The sequence below is a fragment of the Teleopsis dalmanni genome, chromosome X (genome assembly GCF_002237135.1).
Source record: "Teleopsis dalmanni isolate 2A chromosome X, ASM223713v2, whole genome shotgun sequence".
Classification (NCBI taxonomy): domain Eukaryota; kingdom Metazoa; phylum Arthropoda; class Insecta; order Diptera; family Diopsidae; genus Teleopsis; species Teleopsis dalmanni.
The window spans coordinates 53,161,438-53,175,615 of record NC_051848.1 but is presented as its reverse complement, the minus strand read 5'-3'; the positions used below and the strand labels follow the sequence as shown (position 1 = coordinate 53,175,615).

The window sequence follows — 14,178 nt, the reverse complement described above, 5'->3', positions numbered from 1 at the left end:
CTCAAAAGTGAACTCAACTCGAGTTTGAGGCATTAATAAAAAAGCTACTCAACTTTAGTTTAACTTGAATAAAAACGAATGCTTGTCATTTGCAGTTTTCGTGAACTTGACTCGAGTTTGATACTCGACAAGACAAGATGAACTTGTCATTTGAAATCCTTGCGAACTCGGGTTGTGTTTGAAGCGACACCTAAAAATTTTAACGCACCATTTGTAGTTTTGACGAACTCGATTCATATTCAGGACGACACAAAGGTGAACATATTGTGGGCTAACCGTGAAGACTGTGAGGTCGCTTACAGAACCTTATGGCCTAGTTCGGACAAAAATAAAACGAAAAGCCTTTTAGGCATTATCGAATCTGCAATTCGTGTACTTACTGGAGTACTAATAGCGCACTGTGCCATTACGTCTATGCTTCTACGGTGGCGAGTACCAACAATTGGATTATGCAGAAGTTGCCAAGCTGAAGAGGAAGTAGAATCTATCAACTACTTCCTGTGTCTCTGTCCAGGACTACAGACAAGTCGACTTCAATGTCTTGGGGATCGTTTTTTCACTGGCTTGAAAGAGGTAATGAAAGCAAAGTTATAGAATCTCCTCAACTTTATCTGGGAAACCAAATGGTTTAACAAGTATAACAAAGGTTAGTAACTCGCCTCCCCCGACAAAATTTTTAAGGGCATTACAATGGGCGATATATGCCTTCGAGTGGAAGTACCGACAACTGTTAGATGTTAGGTGAACCTAACCTCATCTAAGGTGAACATACCGTAATGTACATTGGGTATGTACGTATACTTTGAAGGCAAATCTTAAATGAATAAAATAAATAAATGTATATTTTCAAATAAATTTCTATTTATATTTATCCAGTTAAAATGATATATGCATTTCTGTATTGAAGTATTATATACATAGAGTTTTACATACTACACACATATATTTTTTGTTTCCATCAAAAAATAATTTATTTTTAAAATTTCAAACACTGAAGATGTCTTCTATGGCCATTTAGCCAAAAATATCATTTTTAACTTTTTAAATTGAAAATGTTTTAAATGAAATTAACTAAGAAATATTAATTATATATTATTTATATTGTTTTAACTAAATATCAGTTTAGACTGACTATTATCGATAATTATTTTATTATAGAATAAAAATAATAAAAACACATTTAAATGTTTTATTTAAATTTAAATATTTTTTTTTATATTGATAGCGCAATGCTTTACAAATTTTTATTTATTTTTTATTCAGACCCGAAGACATCCTCAATATATAAATTTTTGTTTTATATTGAAATTCAAAATCACTTTGAAGTGTTTATTACTTAAACTTAAGGTATTTATATTATTATTATATGAGGTTTTTTTGTCATAAACAGATTTCAAAATTTTTTAACATTATACTACTCGACTGAAATATTTACAAATCTATAGATAAGTTTAAAATACAATAAATATATTATAATAAATATTATTCAGTTTAACATTTAATATTTCTATTTAAAATCAAATATAATTGAATTAATTTTTTTTTTATTGAAAACATTAAATTGTTTTAATAGAACTAAAAATGCTTGCAATTAATATAAATTATGAAATTAATTAAAAAACATATTTATTAATTGTTTTTAAAACAGATTCTATAATCAATACAACTTCCGATTATATAGAAGCAACATTTTAATAAAATATATTAAGCATTTTTAAAGAATTTATAATTAATATATAATTAAAAGAAAGTTTATATGATATGATAATTTGAAACAATTTTATGAATATGCCATATTTTCTGTATTAATTACAGAAAATTAATTAAATTGCAATACTGTCTTGTTTAATTAATTTTGTATTACATAAAATTTTAAACAATTAATTTTTTTATTTAATATATAATATTTGTATTTAAATACATGAGTTAATAATAACATATGCATATTATTAAGAAAAAATGTATTTAAATAAAAATATTAATAACATATTAACTTATATGACAATAAGAAATATTTTACAAATAAATATATTTTTAATATTTAATACATAAATGTGTACTAAAATGTAAAAATACGACATATATATTCATATATACGTATTTATTTATTACATCTTTATGTATATATACATTTATATATATATATATATATACATTTATATATATATATATTTTATACAGACGCTATTATATAATAAAAATAAATATATATATATATATATATATATATATATTATATATATATATATATATATATATATATATATATATATATATATTATATATATATATATATATATATATATATAGTATACATTATATATTATATATATATATATATATATATATATATATATATATATTATATGCATTATCAATTATAATATATATATATATATATATATATATATAATATATATATATATATATTAATGTATACAAAATATATTTATTATATATATATATTTTTGTGCGGTCTAATACACCGATGTTTTGATTATAACCTATAGCCATCTCCGGGTATTGATATAATATAGTATTTTTAAAAATTTAAATATTGCAATAATTATTTATTTGTCCTGTGTATTTAATTTGTTGCTATATTATTATCTAATACGCTGAAGATAACTAGATTATAGCGGTTCCAACAACGGCCGGTCCCGTAGCTATTCGTTGCCAGCGACGACCAAGTGTCGTTCAACACCTCCCAAAGGAACTTCAGCAAGGGTTACAACAACATAGACTATAGTCGAAATATCGGTTATAATATTATATTTTTAAAACTAATTTAAAAAGTTGTGTGTTATTTAAGATTGAACAAGTAGATAAGGGCTACTTATATAAATAAAGATTTATATAAATAAAATTACGTTTATATAAATACGATTATATAGTTGAATGAACGATCAACTATTTGTAAGTTATGGAATATGTCCTCTCTGTATGTCGCATATAAAATTTATTTGAAATAACAAAAGCTCTTTATATTATATTTTTCGTAATACAGAGAGACTACTTTATGTATTCATATATATATACTCATATCTTTATATATAATATATATATAATTATATAAACTTATTTATAATTATATAATCTTATATATAATTATATAATCTTATATATAATTATATAAACTTATACATAATTATATAATCTTATATATAATAACATTTATTTACTTATATATATTATATTATATTATATTATATATATTATATTATATATAATATATATTATAATAATATATTATAATATACTCGTATTATAAAGAATAATAAATTATACTCCTCAAGCGGCTAATAGAGAAACATATTATACCGAATATGTTGTTGTTGTTGTTACCCGTGGATTTTTATATATAGCAGGGGAAAAAGGAATAATAATATGCATTAATGCGTTAGGATATGATTGAGCGAGGGTAGAGGAAAAATGAAGAATTTGTTGGTATGAAGGAGGGACGAAGACGTATGTCGGTCGTATTAGAAGTAACACTGGATCACAGCGAAGAAATCCAGTCACTTCAGTTAGTCAGAGGTGAACGGAATCGAACGACATATGATATATTATTTTACATTTATTACTTAACTAAACAAATAGGCATATGTACTTTTAACTGTATGTTGTTGAAAAAATATTTTAAGCATTTCCAACACAAACAATTTGTTTATATAGTAACTCTGCATATATATATATATATGTAACTCTGCGTATATGTATAAAGAAATAAATAATTTAATATAAATAAAAGCGATTTACAAATATTATACAAGCATATTACAATTAAATGCTTTTTATATTTCGCGAAAATAAAAAAATATATGATTTAAAAATTATTTATCTTTCACATAAAATTAATTTCAATAATTTACAATTAATGTGAATAATTTAAAAAACATAAAAAATATATATTATATTACAATTTTACCACTTAACCAATTTGAAAGTCAATGCTCATGCGTATAAGGTATTTTCATTATATTTTGTTACTTCGTTTTATTAGTCAAATTTTTAACAAAAAAAAAAAAATTAAAAATAAAGTAAAACAAAAAAAAAATTAAAGAAATATGTAAAACGATTCCGATTTCCCGGGCACATCCATTGGACAACAGATTTTAGTAAAGAAATATATTTCAAACAATTTTTTAGCTATCTGTCAATGTAGCTTTATTTTAGAGATATCAGGAAATCGTAATTGCACCTATGTTTCTTTGTTTAATTACTTATTCAATGTATTAAATATTTATAGTTCATAGTAATAAGATATTTAATAAACCTTAAGTAAAGTGTAATTGAAAAATTGAAAAAGATATATTTACTGTTAATATTATAAAAATAATAAATACTCTACTATAATTTAAACATTACACAAATATCACTGTGAAATTACTTTTAATATAATGTATTTAAAAAAATATTTATATTTAATTTTCCCCTAATACTAATTCCAGATTAAAGTTAACTTATTGAATATATACCATAAGTTTATATATATTTATTATAGATTTAATAATAAATTCCGTGTGCAACAATCGCATGATGTCAAGCAGAATAGTTACAACAAATAAGTTTTAAATACAAGTTTTAAATATAAATTACTTATGTTTCAAATACAATTATATAAAATTATGAATTTGAAATTTATTTTTGTTTATTAAATGTACGATAGAATTTTACGGGTTAGATGTTACCATTATGATGATGTAAAAAAAGAATTGCGTCCAAACAACTGCTGGTCAACATAAAACGCTTATTATGATCCGCAATCTGTTGATAGATTGGTTTCTTGAAGTTCATGTTTATGATACAAGGCACGCATTGATAGATCTTTGCAATTTTCTGCAGATTGCCATAAGCCTTTCCAAATTGATTCCACCACTGGTAAGGTGAACCATCTAAGCTAACATAAACTTCATTCCTGTATCTTTTTAATTCACGCTCAATACAGTCTATATTTTGTTCACTGTCGAATTTTGGTACATTGTCCGATATATCAAAGAACAGTTCTAAATCTGTTAAAAATTTAAAAATTATATTATTATATAAAATTAAAAGTCTTAATATTTCTATAAGTATATATCGATATATATATATATATTAGAGCTTTGAATATTATTTAAACTATTTGAATTATTATTTGTTTAAAACACCGTTTCGATACAACAGCTAACCTTAAGTGAAGACCTAAAATGCATTGTAAAGCAGAAATCTCAAATTTAGGAAATTTAAATAAAACACGAAAATACGTCAAGACAAAAACAGCCATATGACTAACATGGCAATCCTGGAAACTATCTGTCAGCTCATCACAGTCAAAAATATGCAGATGTTTCGTATTCTGGCATCTGTCTTAATAGCCCTTTGCTGTCTTTTAAAAGATGAAATGTGCTACTGTGCACATCGTTCGGTTATAAGCTAAGATTTCTTTATATAAAATAAAATGCATAAAAATTAAAATAAAAATTTTTAATTAATTAAATTTTGTGAAAGTGGAACAATTATTTCTAACTTCATTTTCAATACGACGCAAACGTAGCAGTATAAAAATTATATATTTTTTTATATATATAAATTTTAATAATTATTGACCATTAATATATTTATTTATATATATTTAAACTATAAATATAAAATTAATTAATTTTCTTTGCCACTGCTGTGCTTAAGGAAGGAATAGCTGTTGCCATTTATTTTATCACATGAGTTAAGTTAAATTCAGTAAATAATTATTTATATATAAATAAAAATTATTAAACATATAATTTGTGGCTTTCCATATCATTCGTATTTAAATAAAATTGTTTATTTATCTAATGTTTGCACTGCAGTTGAAACTGACTTATGCATATGGAACAGCTCTTTTGTTTAGATTTTAAATAAAATATATGACAAATATTTCAAATTTTGATAATTTCCTTTATGGGGAATTTATTTTTAAAGATTGCATTCGACATTTTTGCCTTAAATGAACTGATTTATTTTTAATGAGCTCATTTATATAAAAGCTCTTTGTATGGAAAATTAGCCGCATTACCCTTAATGAGCGAAACTGCCTAAATGAAACAAGTAGAAACAGATGATAAAGTAGCGATAGCAGCTTGTTTTGATTTTAGCACAAAACAAATAACACAAAACAGCTTTTTACCACGAATGACAAAACTTTTTTTGAAAGACTTATGTGCCACAAGGGCTTGCGAAAAACTTTTAACGATCTTTGCCAGAATTGCTCTGTTAATCAAGTATCAGTAGCTATTTCCAAACGTTTTTTAAATAAATTTAAATATAAGTGATTGTTACTATGTTATGTTCACTAACTAGCTACAATTGTACAAAGTACCAAAAACCAAATGTTTATTATGTTAAATAAAATATATAAAAAAAAAAATTATTTGTATAAAACAAAAAAAAATGTTTAGGTGTAAAACAAAAAAAAAAATGGTATACAATATACCAGCATAGTGGAACTGTTTCGTGTTTGCAATAGTAGAATAGGCTGAAGCACTAATATATATATATTCGAGTCTATATACATATGTATTTTCGTATAAAACAAAATAAAAAAAAACTAACTTGATTTCTTTGTTGTACCGGTTTGTGTAAAAGGCTTTATAAAGCTATTAACTACACCCGGTGTATCCTTGACTTCACATTCATTGATAATAGCTAATTTCTTCTTTAAAATTTCAACAACATGTGGCAAATTAGTTAAGTTGATGAGACGATGGAATCTTGGATCTAATAAAGCGGATAGTGTTAAATGGTTGTCATGTATCACTCTGAAGAATAAAGAAAAAATAAAATTTTATTATAAATAAAAATATTTATTATAAAAAAAATTACTTACAACTTTTCCAGCTCGCCTTTTATTGCACTTTTTAAGCACTTCGTCAGTGGAGTGTCCTTTTCGGCAATTGTAAATCTCTTGTTAATAATTTTCAATGTTATTGGAGAAAGCATACTGCTGTGTGGGATCTCTTCACCTTTGAGAGTATCCAAACTAACCTAGTTTTTAAAAATGAATAAAAATAAAAACTTTTAATTTCTGTTGGTTGTAATGTTAATGTAAACAAATCATTAGGTATATATATTAGGCATACATTTTATTTGTAACTTTGCTGCTATGACAGCAAAAACAACAACATATAATAAACAAAATGAATTACTGAAGACAGTGTAAATATCTTAAACAGTTATTTTTCATATATAAACATTTCAATGTTGTTGTTGTTGTTGTTGTCGTTACCCGTCGGGATCAGCTTAGGTGATCCCTTAGGGAGATATTAAACGGTACTTGATCATCTAGATCGACAAGCAGCTTCGGGACGTAGTCCCTGCCGTTCTTGGAATCATCCATTTCCAATGATTGACAATGATATTCTAGATTCTTTGCTTAAACTGAACCTACTTATTCAATTTTCGTTTTTGCCAACTACAGAAGAGCACAAATTTGCAATCATTTTATACTCAATCAAAGCATAAATTTAATTTAATTAATCTAGAATTTAAGACTCAATCTATATTTATAATATAGAGTGTCTACAAGCCTATACAAATAGTATTGTCAATAATAGTGTCGGTTCTCACAAAACAGTGCATGATATTTAATTAGACTGGAGTGTACAAACGCAATTTCTATAGATCGAGCTTGCGGGCTACTGAGAACGAAATACAGGAATACCTGTTATGAAACTGCTCAGGATTATACCATGATCTCATGATTGTGCAGATATGAATTTTTAACTGACTTCACAATATCTCTAACATAAAAATCAGCCAAGTACTTGTGTTCATCAACACATTCATCTAATTATAAAACCCGTAATTTTTTTCCGCAAATTCTAAGAAATGTGCAATTAAAATGGCTTTCTAGTTAATTGAGAAAGTTTGACCAGTTTCTCAACAATAAAAACATTCTTGTAAGGTTGGTGATTAATAGAGTTACTGCAAGAAAGATTGATTTTTGATTGAGGTACACAATGAATATAATTAGTGAGAAGTAACAGCAGGATGGAGGATAGTTGTTAATGTTTACAACAACTGCTGATTCAATAATTCTTTGTCTTATCTTTTTGCTAAAAAAATATTATAGAAGAAATGTAAATGTATCGTTTTTATTTTATTTCTCTCTCTAACGGAAAATATTTGTCAAAGTCTATTAACAAAAGTTTTTCTATTGTTTGAAGTTGCAAACTTATTTATTATTGATTGATTTAATAAATTGCTATCGATACAATATTATTCGTTCAAAGAGAAAATGGGTGAGTACTAACAACAAAAGAAGTATACAACCAAATGGAAACTATGAAATTTGTATTAAAAATAAACTAATAAGAACATTTAATTTTACACTTTCTAGGCTTTGATAGTATTGATAAACTACAAAGAACTTATGATTTTAAAAAGGAGACTTGCCGACTGTTGTAACCCGTTAGGACCTGTTTGTGAAGTCCTTGTGGGACTTTAAAGGGTTAACTTAATACAAGTTTATAATATACTTACAAGCAATCCATTTATGCTTTCCATTATCTCTTTAACAGAACTAACTATAGAGTCCATCTCATCTGGCCACACAACTTGTTCTGTGAAGAATTTTAAAAGTTCATAAAACGTCCAGGGAAAATCTGGATTAATCATTGGTATCTCAACATCCTAAAATTATAAGACAAATTACTTCAAATTCGTACTATGAAAAGTGGATTACATTGAAAAAAAAAAGTATTATGATAATAGCTTAATGTGATATGAAGGCAATAAGAGGATAATACTATTTAGTAAACAAATAGTTGTATGTGGGATATGAAATGTGCTGCAACAGAAAAGATAGCTTGGTAAGCAAAATATTTTTATATTCTTAACTACCTTTGAACAAATTTCAGATGAATAGCGATCTATTATATCTCTCAGCTCTTCCATAATAGGCAACACTTCTGGTAATGTTAATACATGATTTAAACACTTGTCGGAGACAACATCAAAAGAAAGTAATATTGGTATATCTATATAAATATTTAAAGTATGTATTTTAATGTTCTTTTTTATTTTACTTGTTACTTACTATGTTCACGCAAATAATCTTTAATGGGATCGTCTTCCTCATAATTTACTATAACGGCGGAACAATTACTGAGATTAAAATCTTGAAACAAAGCGTCTACATGCATAAATTTGGAGATTTCGTATGTGGCGTAAAACTCATTTAATAGAGAGTACACTGGCTTTTCGCTTATATAGTTGAAATAAACAGTTAAAAACTGCTTATGTTCAACATTGCGCCACATTTCCAAACCAAAAGAAAATTCTTTGGTCTGTGAATGAGTTTTTAACTCAGTAGATAAGGTTGTAAATTTATTATAATGTTGTTCACGTATTAAAGTTGCAATCTAAAATAAATAATTATTTATATAGAAAAATTATTATTTAATATTATAATTATGAAATTACCCGCTTCTCTGCTGGTATAGCCAAATTGCCACTAATTTGACGTATAAACGTTGACATGCCTGGATCGTATAGAGAATCAATGTTACGCAAATCCAAAACAATCATATTAGCTAATGTATCTTGTAACAAAAATGGATCAACTTCTTCGATACAATTAAAGTTTCTTGAAACTGTTTGTGGGCAGACAATATCAATATCGGTATCAACAGTGCTTAAATCGCTGCCTTGACCCACTTCAACTTTCATGAATTGATCATTAGTAATAATGGCATCGTCATATGACATTGGTATCATTGCCTCGTAAAGTAACTGTTCATCACCAGGCATACTATTATTTGATGATTCGTTACCCATTACACATTCTTCTTTTATTCTATGAATCACTGTTTCAGATTTTGCCATACTGGTTGTTTGCGAATTTCTTGGGTACTTAGGTGGCGGTTTACGTTGCGGCACTTTAATTCCATTTTCTTCACAAATTTTACTAAATAGCTCCTTGTGGCGATGCTGCAAATGAGCACGTAGATTTGTAGTGTTACCATGATTAGTTAATACCTTATGGCACAATGTACAAACGACATTCTGTTTGGTAATGATACGATCATTTTCATTAGTTGGAAATCCAAAATAACGCCAATATACGCTCTTCATTTTTGGACTATGCAGCTTAGCGTACTTTAGATCAGATAAATGCGTTGATGTAGCTCTATCTAAGAGCAAACTTCCATGAAGCGGATCGCTCATGTTAAATTCCAGATATAAATTCTAAATATTAATCACTCACAGGCTTTAATTTATTGTTTCTAAATATACAATACTAATATTTTTATAACACCAACAAATGTCTAGCAAAGTGTGTTCAATGCACTGGTGATGATAAATTATTCAGAGTTGTATTTTACAAAAGAAATGTCATTGATTGAAATCATAAGTCGAGCTACTTTTGTAACTTTTTTCTAACTTTGCACTGTGCATAGACAAGTGCATTCTACGAGCAAATTTTCGAGTAAATGAGACCATCTGAGAGAGCGTGAGATCCCTTTCAAAATTTGAAAATGCTACACAGACTTTACTCGTACATTTTATTTCAAGTGAAATTTGTGTTGATGTGTGAATCAGCTGTTTTAGTTTGCATTTAAATGTTTACATTGTTTATTTGCTCGGCACTGATGTTCTCACCAGACTTTACACAAAACTGTTCCATGATAATCTGTGTAAAAAACGTAATTTGGCACGAGCTACTCGTAGTAAAACTTAAGTAAATTAAGTAAATTCTTGTACCTGTTTTAATATTCAGTGCGAATTTTATTAAACTAATTTATTTTTTATTTTTTGTGTACAACTTGTTAATATATAAAGTAAGAAATAATGATTAAGTTTAGATTGAAATCAGTGTGCTGTAAAAAAGTCATATTCGAATTATTCAGACTTACTTGTTAATTCAGTAAAGTATTAAAGTTTTATATATTTATTTATGAATTTATGAAATTGTGAAGGTTTTTCGTTAACGAATTTCCACGGTATAAAGTCTAATAATTTTTCGTTATTTGGTAGATCATCAGCTGAAAATCAGTTGCAGAAAATGTAAACAACAGTTAAATAGAAAAACAACATTTAATTAAATTATAATTTTCATTTTTTTATTTCACTTTCTTACTTTTTTGTATGATAAAATAAGCAAAAATGAAACTTATTGCTTTGATAACTCAATTTTACAACTTTACCAAAAAACTAATACTACGTTTTCAAAACTTAATTAGTAAGTTACTTACTAGCATTGAGATTTTGATTGTTTATATTAGCATAAGCTACTTAAGGGATGAGAAAAAGCTTTCATGTGTTAAAAATTTTTAGTTGTAGAGCTTTTCTTTGTTAACATCTTAATTGTAAACAGCTAACATAAATTTTGTATTGTAAAAGAAAATAATTCAGCATGAAAAACGCAAAAAAATTTAAATAATTTAGGTCGTGTGCGAGTTAGGCTAAGTTGATGCTAAACCAAATGGGAGATTTTTTGCGATTTTTTGCACTGCACACATTTTGCCATTTATCAACACGTATCGACACATCAATACATTATCGACACAACTTAGAATTTCCCTCATTTAGAACGCAACTTAGCCTAACTCGCACACGACCTTAGTATATAATATTTGTGAAATGTTCGCAATATGAATGCCTCAGTTTGTTGCTTATGTAAAAGAACATGCGATGGTTTACAAAAAAATTACAAATTATTCAAAATCAACAAATATTCAATGATTACTAGAAACCAAAGAAAGTGCTGGATTTTGGTAAGCACGGGCAGTAAATATTATTAAATAAAGAGCAAAATTTAATTGAGTTACTTTCTCAGAAAAAAAATAAAAAACTTTTTTCTAAAAATTGATTCGTATGTCGGTTCTGAGAAGACAACAGGGGGCTTCAGACAAAGTTTGAACACTAAACGATCACAATCCAAACGGAAAAAATTTAAAAGGACATTTGTTTCAAATTTTCAGTAAGTTTTATTTTAACTAATAACTAATAATAACATTAATAACATAAAATAAAAATAAGAACAACAAAAAATATATACTTATATATATATTATATAATCATAAAATTTATAAAAAATTAATATTACTTCGTTTATGAATTATACTCATATACTTATACTTTATACTTATATATAAAACATTTTTATAAAATTAAACCAGAAATTTCTTTAAAATTGTTGTCAACTGTTTATTGATTTAAGCAGTGAAGTCAAGTTGTTCTTAAGCACCAAACGTTGTTTTATTCGAGCGATCATGTTGTAAGAATGAAATTATCAAATATTCTTTACAATAACAATGAAGAATTATGCATTGAACGTACTCAATGCTAATATAGTTAGAGATATATATTGGCATATGTATGTAATGAGTTTCTTTGCATATAAAATGAATTCTTGAAATGAATATTCATTTTATTTAATATAATAAATCTTTAATATAACTTAAGTATATATTTGAAAATATGGAATATTGTTCAATTTATTGTAACAAATCAATAATTGCCTGAACACACCACAACAGTTTGGAATATTTTCGATGTATCGAAATGCGACTCTTCATACGTCAAAACTGACAGCAGCAGTTTTCTTATTATCTCAAAGTTGGCTGCCCTTTTCCTTTTCGATTCGTTTTTGGTGAGACAAGGTTCGTTCGGATATTTTTGTGTAAAATATTTTAAGTATTTTATAAATAGTTTATTGTGTGTTTGCTAAAATTTAGTATAATATTGTTGAAAACAATATTTTGAAGAAAAGTAGATACGTGATTTTAACGCTTAAGTTGAAAATATAAATAAAATAATATATTGACACACGTGGTGTTGTGCGGGGCCTGTTTTCGTTTCGCTTGTTATTTATTGGTTATGATTGTTGCAATTTGCTTAGATATGATTATTTGTAAACGCTTTTTAACTGTACTTCTTAGAAGAAGATTGTGTTTTGTTTTTCTTTCAATTAAATAATATCAAGAAATTTAAAAAAAGCTAACGTATGTATTTTGTTTGTGTTTCAGACTAATAAGCAAAGATGGGTAAAGGAAATAATATGATTCCAAATGCCCACTTCCACAAGTGGTGGCAACGACATGTTAAAACATGGTTTAACCAACCTGCAAGAAAATTGCGTAGGCGTCAAAACCGCATTAAGAAAGCCAAAGCTGTTTTCCCGCGTCCAGCTGCTGGGCCATTGAAGCCAGTTGTACGTTGCCCAACCATACGTTATCACACTAAATTGCGTGCTGGACGTGGTTTCACTTTGGAAGAACTTAAAGTAAGTACTCTTTAAATTTTTTATATTATAAAATAATGTATTTTTACACAATTTGTAAACACATTTGTTTAGGGTGCTGGTCTTACCTATGGTTTCGCCAAAAGTATTGGTATTGCTGTCGATCGCAGACGAAAGAACAAATCATTAGAATCACGTCAACGTAATGTACATCGTCTTAAGGAATACCGCAGCAAGTTGATTTTGTTCCCAATTAATGAGAAGAAAATCCGTAAAGGTGAATCAACACTTGAAGAATGTAAATTGGCAACCCAACTTAAGGGTCCAGTTATGCCAATTAAGCAAGATGAACCAGTCGTTGAATTCCGTGAAATCACTAAAGAAGAAAAGAAATTCAAAGCTTTCGCCACACTTCGTAAGGTATGTAAACAAACTATAATTTATGATTTATTTTCTTCCTGTTGTGAATCGTTTTTTTTTTGTATATATAAATATATATATTTCTTCTATCTTACAGGCTCGTTCTGATGCACGTTTGGTTGGTATTCGTGCTAAACGCGCTAAGGAAAATGCTGATAATCCAGATGATGTTGGCAAAGATATGAAGAAATCTAAGAAGTAAATTGTACTACGTTTTTTTAATAAATTAGATATTTGCTAACGTAAATTATATATGCAATTTTTATTTTTTTCTTTAACGAGAAGATAAATTTATCACCAACTTTTAACATCATAACGGAAAATTAATACAACAGCAGTGCAACATTTGCAATTTGCTTTCTGTAGTTGAAACACATTACCAGCTTGGATTGCAAGTATGTTGGTAGGATTGTGTTTTGTATTTCTTATATGCTAATAACCTCTAAATTAAGAAATTGTTTTAAGTTTCTAAATAATAAGAAAGATAGTACGTTGTAACTTATAGTGAGATATTAGTTAGTTAATTGTGTTGGTGTAATGTGTAACTGAAATAG

At 26.8% G+C, this 14,178-nt stretch overlaps 2 protein-coding genes across 2 annotated transcripts; one reads left to right on the top strand and one right to left on the bottom strand.

Moving 5' to 3' along the window:
- Positions 1 to 4,636: 4,636 nt before the first annotated feature.
- LOC119688939 lies at positions 4,637 to 10,293 on the bottom strand. The gene is made up of 7 exons (XM_038103618.1): positions 9,442 to 10,293; positions 9,056 to 9,380; positions 8,860 to 8,996; positions 8,500 to 8,649; positions 6,845 to 7,002; positions 6,571 to 6,776; positions 4,637 to 5,012 (listed from the first exon to the last, which is right to left on the bottom strand). Exons 1-7 carry the CDS (start codon positions 10,183 to 10,185, stop codon positions 4,681 to 4,683), a joined length of 2,052 nt encoding a protein of 683 aa, XP_037959546.1. The 5' UTR covers positions 10,186 to 10,293; the 3' UTR covers positions 4,637 to 4,680.
- Positions 10,294 to 12,534: 2,241 nt separating this feature from the next.
- Positions 12,535 to 13,876, top strand: LOC119688938 (60S ribosomal protein L13). Its single transcript, XM_038103617.1, has 4 exons — positions 12,535 to 12,623; positions 12,990 to 13,246; positions 13,319 to 13,624; positions 13,722 to 13,876. The coding sequence occupies exons 2-4, from the start codon at positions 13,004 to 13,006 to the stop codon at positions 13,824 to 13,826; spliced, it is 654 nt and encodes a 217-aa protein (XP_037959545.1). The 5' UTR covers positions 12,535 to 12,623; positions 12,990 to 13,003; the 3' UTR covers positions 13,827 to 13,876.
- The last annotated feature ends 302 nt before the right edge of the window (positions 13,877 to 14,178 follow it).